At 29.9% G+C, this 12,095-nt stretch overlaps 1 protein-coding gene across 1 annotated transcript; it reads left to right on the top strand.

The window, feature by feature from the left end:
• Positions 1–3,698: 3,698 nt before the first annotated feature.
• On the top strand, positions 3,699–5,153 carry LOC119667973 (ras-related protein Rab-8B; the record flags this gene model as incomplete). The annotated part of the gene is made up of 3 exons (XM_038077327.1): positions 3,699–4,188; positions 4,828–4,888; positions 4,946–5,153. Coding segments are annotated over exons 1-3 (393 nt in total), but the record flags the coding sequence as incomplete, so codon positions are not given.
• Between the last annotated feature and the right edge of the window lie 6,942 nt (positions 5,154–12,095).

Genomic DNA, 12,095 nt, shown 5'->3' with positions numbered 1-12,095 from the left:
CTGACGGTCATTGCACAAAAAATAATAATAATAATAAAGAAATAGTGTTGAAAAGCAAAAAGTTTAGAAGAGAAATGTTACAAAACTTTGTAATAAAAGCTCGTACGTTAGAGTACTGTTATACCAAGAAAATAACTATATATTGTTTTCTGTATATCATACATTTCATTTTTGTTTACATTTTCTTGTATTTAGATATGAATAGTTCATTCATTTTTAATTGAAATAAACATAATGCTAATAATTTTGAAAATATACATAAGTATCATCTCTGGTTTCTCTAATCAGCTGATAAAAGCTAAAAATTATTTAAAGAATTTCAAATTATATATATCCTGTAGTAAAAATTAATTTTTAATAGTTTAAATAAATTTGTACAAAATCATGAAATTTGTATTGTGCTATCATTATAAAGTAATTAATTAACATTTGCTTGTTATAATTTGACAGATTAAAAAAATAATTACTTCCAATTGTATATGTATTTTAAAAATCAAAAACGGTATTATAAATATATTTGAAAAATCCTGCAATAATATTTTAGCGATTTTCTTAAAAGCAGAAGTCTTAACAAAAATAATTTTAAAGTTAAGCCTTTTTGAAATTGCTATTGTGGGGTAGACATCACAATGTAAAAGCTGTTTTACTCATTTCATATTCATTTCTATATATTTTTATTGAAATTTTATACAAATATGCATTATTCTGCATTTGTTCTGTGCCCTATGCACAAGTCATATAAATTATATAATAAAATAATGGATAAATAACACAATTAAATATATTGAAACCATTTTATTATTATATTTGTATAATAATAGGTGTATTCGGTGGCTCGCAAGTACGGCAAAAAACAGCAAGTTGTTGGCCTATGCAGGCCTATACTGGCCGCAATGTATGCAAAACAACAACACTATTTTCTCTACCTCGGCCAGCATAGTTATGCTGGCCAACCACATCGGCCAGTAAAAAAAAAAATGTTACCAACGCAATAAGCGAACTATTGTGAACCTTCATTGAAAATTCCAACGAATAGTGCAATCAAATGTCAAAAATTGAGGAAATAAAAATTCAAACAGAATTCAAAAATTTGAAAAATTTTGAAAAGTAACGAAGAAATAATAAGAATGGACAAATCGTAAGTATTGAGCACATTGAATTTTTTATTATGTTAGTTATTACCAAGTAACATTTATTTTATTTCATTTAATTTGTAGTTTACATACGTAAAATTAATAAAACAAACATAATTTTTAAAGTTTTTCTAAAAAAATTTTTTATAGAAATACACGCAAACTATGGACCACAAAGGAAACGAAGTGTTTTCTAGAGTGCATTCATAACATTTAAAAAATCCTCGTCCCTCGGCCGCTGCAAAACGTTGCGATGTCTCCCAACATCGACAGTACCTTCAAAAATTTACTTATCTTAGTGTTTTATTTTTAAATTTCCAATATTCTTACCATTCATTTTAATTCCGTGTTCTTTTTAATTTTATAATATTTTCATAAAAATATATTTGATTTATATGCACATATACAAGATTTACTGTTTGTCAAAACAAAACATTTGACAGATTGTAACAGTGATGCCAATGATTCGCGTGGCCAACATAGGCCAACATGCATTTTTTGCCGTACTTGCGAGCCACCGAAAAGGCCTAATATATATTTACATTTTAATACTACGTTTCCACTACGTACTTAGTAAGCCATATAGTAACTTTGAGCTTTTGGTCGTTTACATTATGGAAAAGAGCTTTTATATGTCAAGAAGTTACTTAAGAAATGAGAAAGAGCTTTTATGTGTCAAAAAGTTCTAGTTTTAGAGCTTTTGTTTGTTTACATTTTAATTGTAAGCAGATGACATTAAATTTTGTATTGTTAGAATGTTAGTTTTGAATTTTGAGTGTTTGTTTGTGGTTTGTTTCATGTGTCAAATGTTTCAAATTCCGATAATTTCCAATGTTGCATTTGTCATTTTTGGTATAATTTTGGTCCAATTTTGCTTACTATATGCTATAGTAAGTAAAAAAGCAAAGAAGCTATTTGTATGGTAAATGAAATTTACTCAGTACGATAAGCTTGCTAAGTACGTAGTGGAAATGGCCTATAAGCCGTGCCCGAGTTCGAGTAAATTTCGAGTAGGGTACATTAGATAAAAATTAGATAAAATAGGTGTTACCATTGTGAAAATTTTATAATAAATAAATTTTAAAACGTTTAACCAAAAATAAAATTAAGTGGTATAAATAAATGTAAATAAGTGCAGTGCAAAAAAGCCTTAGAAAATTTCAATTCACTTTACCTGTTATATAATAATATAAACAATATTATAATATATTAACATCTTTGAATTTGCCGTTTTTATCGTCAAATTTGTGACAATAAAGATTGAATGAAAATTTTTAAATATTGCAACCCAATTGAGCCAAATTGAACTTTGTAAATATGGTATTAAAATCTGAAGATATTAAGAATGGAAGTAATTTTTACGAGATATATGTATATTTATTACCCAATGTACACATGTTTTTCTCTTTGTGGATAGTACGTACATATTAATATACATATTAAAGAACTAAAACCACAGTATCGTTGAATGAAAAAAATTTATAATTATACCTAATTGCAAAATTATACAAAATAATGTTAAATTTTTGTTAGTAACGTATTATTAATAGCATATCATAAATATGATACACAAATTAATATAGCACATAATAAAAAAAATTTATTGTAAAAATAACATTTTGTACGATATGAACAGTAATAAACGCATTGTAATTGTTTTTGCAATGGAATTTTAACACTACATTTGTGAACAATCAAATTTAGAGTTGTATTTGAGTTTTGCATTTTTCATACCCATTGGATATAATTCAATGAGATCTAGGCATGGTTGAGATCTAGTTGGTTTTTGTCTGACGTATTCCTTTTTGTCTGTTTTAACAAGACAGTGATTTAATTGATTTTTATCTGCTCTAATTAAACTAGTTATATAATTTACTATTTATAATTTACAAGAAACTAAATTATATGTTTTGTTTGTTTTAACAAATTAAAATAATAAATATAAAATAGGTTAAGAAAAATTGAGTAACTTTTGAGTAACTTTGTATAAGTAAGAGTAAATTATCGAGTAAATGGGAGCACTTGAGAGAGCGTAACATCCTTGTCGAAATTTGAAAATGCTACACAGACTTTACTTATACATATTATTTCAAGTAAAATTTGTGTGATATGTGACTCAGCTGTTTTGGTTTGAATTAAAATTTTTGTATTGTTTATTTGCGCGACACTGATGTTCTCACCAAATTTTACACAAACCTGTTCCATGAAAATCTATGTAAAGAGCGTAATTTGGAACTTTATTTCTATTCTCTTAATTTGTACTTTACTTGTGTTTTGCTTGAGTTTTACTACGACTAACTCATGGAACAGACCTAATATAAGTACTCACTATTATTTCACAAAGTTTAATGCATTCGCAAAGAAAAAAACAAAATTCAAATAAATTTGTATGTAAAAAACCCATAATTTTCTATATACGAAATTATATATAATATAATTTTATACTTCTTATAATATTCTAATTATATGCTTATACGAATATTTGAATTGTATATATTACTACAATAACTTTAAATTTTTCATAACCAAATACAACCATGTGAAAATATTCATTTCATAGTTCAGAGTTGTTGAAATCATATTTATTTTATCATTACGAAGAAATTCATCGGAAATTTGTAGACGATTCGGGTTTTGTCATCAAAAACGCATAAGTGCGATCAAATATTTTTTATATAAACATAATTTAAAATTTAAATAGTTTAAAACAATTTTATTAAGAATTTTTAGTGCAAATGTATAATACAATTTAAAGATATCTGAAATTAATTCAAGTCCTGTTAGTTGTCGCCATTTTTCTTGTGTCCTATTACTGGGATTGGAAACGCAAACTAAATTGAATACAATTTTATTAGAAACAAAATTTTGTATAAAGAGTGGTGAAATCAAAGGAAATTAATTACAAAAAATAACAAATAACTTTGGCAGACAATGGCCAAAACATATGATTATTTATTTAAATTGCTCTTAATTGGTGATTCTGGCGTTGGAAAAACATGTATCTTGTTCAGATTTTCAGAGGATGCCTATAATACAACTTTTATATCTACAATTGGTAAGTCAATTTAAATTAAATAATTAAAGACTAAACTATACAATTATATAAATGCGACCAACTCCTCAACATTATCGATTAAAGGGTCCACTTACTCTTTCCAACTTCAAAAAGTGATTATTATTACCACACACACCTGATGATGTGTTGTTTAGTTTGTTCTTCGCTTTAAAAAAGTATAATTAATTCACAACATATAGAACAGAACGTCAAGTTCAATTATTTAATTAAAATGTGTGAGTCATAACTAAATATTTTGTTTTGTTTTATAGGAATTCTCAACAAATATGTAGTATGTATGTTTATCAGTTTATCAGTAAATTTGGGCGCAGCTTAAAGAAAGGGGTCAACATTATTTTAATCAGTAAAAGGAGAAGTTCCGTTTTCTATTTAAAATATGTAAATACTCTTAGTAACAATTTTTACTAATGTAGATGAATATTTTTCACTTTCAATACGCTTAGCGTAAAAATTTTCTTTTAATACAAATATTTTTTGTATAATCTTTCTAAGCGTTAGATAACTAAAATTTAAAATATTTATTATGGAAGCAAAAACAGCATTTAATAATATCTTATTCATTGACTTTTTGAACCATAATCAATTTTTTTAATAAACACAATTTCTATTTATATTAAGGTATTGACTTTAAAATACGGACTATTGAATTAGATGGTAAAAAAATTAAATTACAAATATGGTGAGTAAAGTATTTTTATAAAAATATGTTGATAAAATGTTCATAAAATTTTTGAAGGGATACGGCTGGTCAAGAAAGATTTCGAACTATAACGACCGCATACTACAGAGGTGCAATGGGTATAATGCTCGTGTACGATATAACGCAGGAGAAGTCCTTCGAAAACATAAAAAATTGGATAAGAAATATTGAGGAAAATGCCTCTGCCGATGTTGAAAAAATGCTGTTAGGAAATAAATGTGAATTAAATGAAAAACGACAGGTAAATATTGTTATAATTTATTTATTTTACTTATAAGATATTTACCAATATAATCTAATAAAATATTCGTAAAATAATGTTAAGTTGGGTACAAAAAGCAGTTGCTAAGTATTTTGTATTAAATACACAGGAGATCAACAAAATAGACAGACTCTATCGATGAATACTTGAACATCTTTATAAAATCAAACTCCTTTGTTATATATTCTGAAATGTATTGTTGAGTTTCTCAAGGGCATAAAATGCTCTAATTTTATCGATGCTTTTCTTCACGCAATCACTTATCAACATTAAATGATGAAATTAGTTGTGTTTTTCATAAAAATAGAATTAAAATTAATATCTGTAAAATAGATACCAAATTCGCTAAATAGTAATATGTAAACATGCTTAATACATAATATAAGTAAATTTTAAAGATAAGTCCTGATGAAGCATAGGGCAATAACAAATTATTTTCAATTTTATCAATTTTGTGTCAAGAGCTTACTTTTCGACTAGTTCATGTATGGGTATTTTTACTTCGTGAGCCTTGCGGTTTCCATTCATTGGGTTATTTACATTATTTTCCATTTTCTTAGATTTTTAGGAAAAGTGTTCGTTAGCATGTATACATCTATATTGGCGGTAATGTTCATAACCGCTTGCACACTGCTTGTCATTTAAGTGCACACCGCCCTGTTTTTGGGCACAAAATTGTTGCTATTGTTAAAAATTCGAATTTAAGTACGTTCTGTTATATTACGAGAGAGTCAAACATGTTGTCAACCAAATCGAAAGCCGTTTTGCTTTCTTCTAAGTTGACTGTTCACAACTGGTAGTATCCAATTAATAATAGTGCAGACAAGAAGCTATTGAATAATATTTGACAATGCAATACCACATCAATTGTTGCATTACGATTGGAGAAGCCACTTTCCATAGATAAAGTTGCTCATAAGGACGTTTTGGATTTAAGATAGTACAAATTAATAAATCAATCTGAGGTTTCAAAATTTTACAAAAAGTGCCCATCCTATTAGTCATTTCTATTATGACTTTCGGCTTTTATATAGAATTTCTATTTATTTCTGCATCGTCCAATTTATCTAAATGTCTTCATTGGAAAATCAGTTCACTTTTTTAGTTGTCTAAATATTGATAATAGTTTTTCGAAAATTACAGGTTACTAATGAAAATTGCAGCAATGTAAAACACTATTTGTGGCTTTGCGGTATTTTGGCTCATTCTTGGCTTGCACTTGCTTCAGACGATCGACATTTTTGTATTTTTTAGTGCCAACCAGACCGACAAATTTAAAGGGTTTATATCAGGTGAACACGGTACCCACTGTGTTGATGAAATAAAGCACGGAACGTTGTTTTTTTAGCTATTCTTTGGTGACGCGTGCTTTGTGCGAAGGTGCTGAGTCCTGTTAAAATGTCCAAAGCTTGTCACCTAAATGCTTATCTGCCCAGAGCTTAAGTGCTTCCTGTTAAATAGTTTCTCGATACATTTGGGCGTTTATACCCCGCTTCGATTAACACGAGCGGAGAGCGTCCCATCACCATCGGTAGCGCCTTCTTTCTGGTGGTCATTTGTACGTTTAAATTTTAGCTGACCTCTCTTAAAAATAAACTCAATTATTTTGCTTATTTACGTATTGCTCAATTACGAATGGTGACTCATCAGAAAAAACCAAATTCGGCAACCAACATCCTTCGGCCATCGATGATCATCCTTTTTGTTCATCGATGAGATCATGCACTTTGTTCGACTTCAATGGCTTTAGTTCGAGATCATTTTTAAAATGTGTTGCATCCTTTCTTGCGATACGTTCAGCTCCTTTGCCATTTGATTGTAGCTACGGCGAAGGTTTCGATCATTTCCACTTCCTGGTCGTCAGCCAACGCTACCAGTATCACGGTATCGGTTCACATTTAGGTGTTGGTGGAGTCGAACGATAGCTGCTTATGTTTTTCCAGCTAAATATAAAGCGACCACACTATCACGTTTGAACTCTATCACATGCAACTTCTTTTCTACAATACAAAGATCAAAATCCCTTCGTACGCTTGTAAACAAGACAATGAACTGCCAAATGAATTAATTTTGAACTTTCTGTCATTATTGGCTTAACAGCTTGATCGGTGCAAAGTTTGTTGCAATTTTCATCAGCAACCCTGTAGTTATTAGTAAAGATAGATCCGCAGTTTGGGGACAGGGCTACTGTCTATGATTTTTTGGGTTAGGGTATCTAATCTTGCACCACGAAATTATTTGAAGATGAAAAATAGGGCATAAGAAACTATGTGTTACACATTTGGTCCCTAGCACCGCATTTACTTTTATAAATTGATTTTTATGAATTTTCTGAAATTATTTTAATGTTTTTACTGTCCTAATATGATGTTTTTGAGACGCTAAACTTGTACCAATAAGAAAACAAATTACCACTGCGTCATTTACATGTAAACCAAGCTACTCAGATTATTTATTTATTAATACAGCTTAGTTTTTATGTGAAAAAGTTATGAGTAGGAGAAGAGCCACATAGAATCCAATTGCTTTATACAGTCGTCATAAAATCTATATATAATCATTATATAAGTGGGACACTAAGCACAACTCTATCGATGGCAATGGATTTGATGCTTCATTTATAGCCGCATAATCTTATAGTTTATAAATTGCACCATATTTGCACTTAGGATGAAAGCCACAGTTTTATTCTCAATATTTTCAGTTCTATTTTAAAAAAAGTTTAACTATATTTCTGTCATTTTCAATTTAGAAAGAAAATTCAATGTCCGCTTTCCATTTAGACACGAGATATAAACAGTGGAGAAAATATACTGCTTTTGGGGTTCCTAAACACGGAAGTGTTTCGCGGTAGTGATTTAATAGAAATACACATGTACTATCAGACAGTCAAATTGCTTTAAAGTTTATGAGTTCAGTCCAACTTATATCTAGAAATGTTTTTGACATTAACGCATCACTAAACGTGATGTCGACATAGTTTAACATTTCTTTTCATTGGATTCCCGAACACAGGGATATAGTTGGCAATTACAAAGCAAATGAACTGGTCAGATGAGGTGTCAATCAGAAATTTAATAAAAGATGGGAAAACATCTGTGCGGAAGTTGGCACCGATATATTGAAAAAAAATTTGTAATGGAGATGCCACGAGAAGATATCAGTCTTGTGATAAGTTTATTGAGTTCATATCCATTTAGAAAACCATTTTAAAATATTGTCTGATTTGTGCTTTGTATATGTTTAGCGCAAGCACAACATCAATTGATAATGCTAGAGGCTTACTATTATTAGGATTAGGATTTTCCTGATTCGGAGAATACCAGGATTTTCAGTACTTGAAAAATGTAAGATAGTCACAACAGTAGAATCTTATGGTTCGAGTTAAACTCGAACGATTTACATAAACGAGCCACTGGTGTTATAATTTGATTTTTAAGTGATATCACATTAAGAAGATGATATAAAAAAAACGATTATGTCGTTCTTGTTACTTGGATTAAAACCAGGTGTACCCGATATTTGTAGCTTAACAATGTGTCCGTTCGGATTCTGGTTTATAAAATATTCTTCTATTACTTTCAAGTAGATTAAAATTGAGTAAGAAGTATTAATATAACTATATTATAACTATATTATAACTATATATATTATAACTATATTATAACTATATATATTAATATAACTATTAATATAACTATAGAATATGATCCAAAAGAATATTAAACGGTTATATCAGTAAACGTTATACCCTTTGCAGTACCATAAATAAACAGATCAAAAATTTTCTGACAATGGGAAAGCCAATACGTGGAGGGTCCACAAGAGAGAATATCAAACTTTTGTATAGTACAACAAAATGAGAGAGTTTTATAGGATGTCTATACCGGTTTCCAAAAGTTATCAAACTTTATAGCTAAAAATGTATAGATTAATGGGTATTAAAACCATAGCGTTGTGGATTAAAAATGAAGCTTGGATTAGATAAGATATTCGTTTTAATTAGACACTCTGCCTATAGATGTATCTGCAAGTATTTTCAATGTTTTTTACGAAGTGATGAATTCTGTTTAAATTCGTATCGTATTAAAAGTAAACTCTGTGCCAATAAATTCTGTTATGCAGAGAAAAAGTCTTGAGAAAGTTACACTATTTAATTTATGTGAATGTGCTTTATTACCTGACTTATTCTAAGAAGTATTGTCTTTAGTTATCTTCTTTATTTGTTCATAGTTCTATATTATTTTGGTATTGACCAATGTAAGTTGTACTTGATGTTATATTACTATGTTTATTTTCTATGGGCAAAATAAGATTGGTCATTCGTTCGTAATATTTGGATTAATAATTCGAACTCAAAAAGTCTGCTTAACTTCTTTTTATTATATTTTTATATTTAAATAAGATTATAATACATTTCATCATATGATGTATGTTGGTTTATTTAAATACTACTTTTCTATGGTATTTTTATATCTAATTTTTTCTGTTGAGGCATTCTTAACGTGTTTATTCGACAGATCACTTAACAACTGTTTTTGTCAGTTAATAGATTTATCTGTTATACCTTACTATTACTACATAAAACTGAATCAATTCATAAATGTCTTTAGTTATCCTCTTGTTAAAATTATTACTTTTCTTTTACATAGATTATAATCTGTAGAGCTAAGTATACACTGTTTTTTTTATTGGCATACCAATACATCCATACATTGGCATGGATCCATAACCATGAAAATGGATATGGAACCATGATAGTCACGAAGCTTCAGTTAGTAGTTAAATGGAGATTTGGACACACGAATAATGTAATCCAATAACATTTTTTTAATACCTGCTTTGTAGTTGTATACCTTTAATTTTTCGTGATATTAGTATACTAGTATATTTGGTCATATTTCTATTTCACCATTCTGCTGCAGTCCATTTTATTTTATTGTTGCTTACTTACTATTGCTTACTCTCTAGAGCTTCAGTTAAGGCACACAATGATATCCTGACCTCAATTTGGCAAGACCAGTTTTTGCCGCACAAGGGGAAGGTCTTTCATCAGATGGGGCTCGTTGAGAACCTTGCTGTTAGATAACTAGCATTTTAGATTTTACATGAAGATGGTTTAACTATTATATGCTATAATAGCAGATAAAATGTGAAGTTTGGAGGTACTCGAAGATTATTCCACTGCGTCATGCTGAACTGTCGGGTCTATAGGTTGCCCTATTGGCTTGTATGTGTTCAGGAGTTTATTTAGTCAAATATAATTACTGTCAAGTATGACACCTAGGGTTCCGACCTATTGAAAAAATTGTGCAATCACCTGCATATATTGTTTTCTGAGTGTAAACATTAAGAGGTTAAAAATATTAGCGAGAGTTAAACAGAAAATGAATAACATTTGTTTGAATTGGTAAACTGCACTTGACGTAAATTGCGGTATGTAAAATTCACTTTTCTCTGTTTTTGTGGAATTTGTGTCAATATTATTTTTGTTCAAAATCTTTTTAAATTTAATTATATTACTTTATGAAAGTAATATTATTTGTATTAATATTTTTTTGTATTCAATTTTTGTTCCTAATGATTTTTACTGTTGACTAACGACCATGTTCGCAGTAATTTTAACGCAATTATAAGCGTAAGAAGGTAAAGGGGTTTTGAATGTTCAAAATAGTTCTCTCCAATGCACTATTGACCGTTTCTGCTCTTAAATTCTTCTTAAATTTCTGTAAACTGCAAGAACACATACTGTTTTGGAGCGCCCTGTTATGTCATTCGAGGTTGGTTGGTTGGTTTTAGCGGCGGCAGCTTTTCTTCTTTTCTCTAAGAAACGCATAAGCGCCGTTTTATTACTCGATTATGAAAAACTTAGTTTAAAGACCAACCCGTCTAATTTATTAAAAGTACTGGTGAAAGAATTTTCTTTTATCTTTGTGAGTTAAAAAGATTTCTACTCCCATTCCGCATTCCATGTAAGAACTGTTCATGAAAATATTGTAATCTCAATTGGCTGCGTTAAGTTCCTTTTCCGATTTATCTCAATGACAAGATTGATTGAAAAGATTTTTGTAGTTTAAGCGCCCACATTGAGCAGCTATTTTTAACTGCTTCCAGACTATCAAGCAATAGCAAAGTAACCGCAGTATACATTGTGACCGAAAAGTTTCCGGTCATAAATAAATAAAACGCAAAATTCTTAATCTTCATCAATATTTATTTTATCTCCTTCAAAATATGCTCCATTAGAAGCGATACACAAATGCCAACGTTTCTTCCAATCATAAAAACATTTTTTATAGGCGCTTTCCGGTATGGCTTTGAGTTCCCTCTGCGAATTCTGTTTTACGTCTTCTATGGATTCAAAACGCGTTCCTCTGAGTGGTAATTTGAGGTTGGGAAACAGGAAAAAGTCACACGGTGCAAGATCAGGTGAATACGGTGGCTGTTCGATGGTATTTATTGAATGTTTGGCCTTAAAATCGTTGATAATGTTGAACAAATTGAGGTGAATCGGAACAAGCCGGGCGTTGACACGTCGCATACACAAATTGTCCACCAAAATCAAACGAGCCATCTCACGACCGATGCCTAGCTCTCGTGCTATCTCTCTAACACTCACATGAGGATTTTTGAACACGATTTCCTTTGCCTTTTCAATGTTTTCGTCGGTGGTAGAGGTCGAAGGTCGTCCAGAACGCGGCATGTCTTCGACGGTCGTACGACAGTCCTGAAAGGCTTTGTACCACTCATAAACTTGAGTTTTCGATAAAACTGATTCCCCATAAGCCTTTTGTAGCATTCGCAACGATTCTGCACACGAAATTTCGTTCGAAAAACAAAATTTGATGCAAACTCTTTGTTCAATATTTTTTTCCATTGTTTTTTTCGCAACGCACTACTGAGGTGAACTGGTTTCAACAGCTG

This window comes from Teleopsis dalmanni, chromosome 1 (assembly GCF_002237135.1).
Source record: "Teleopsis dalmanni isolate 2A chromosome 1, ASM223713v2, whole genome shotgun sequence".
NCBI classification, from domain to species: Eukaryota; Metazoa; Arthropoda; class Insecta; order Diptera; family Diopsidae; genus Teleopsis; species Teleopsis dalmanni.
This window is presented reverse-complemented; position numbering and strand designations above follow the sequence as displayed.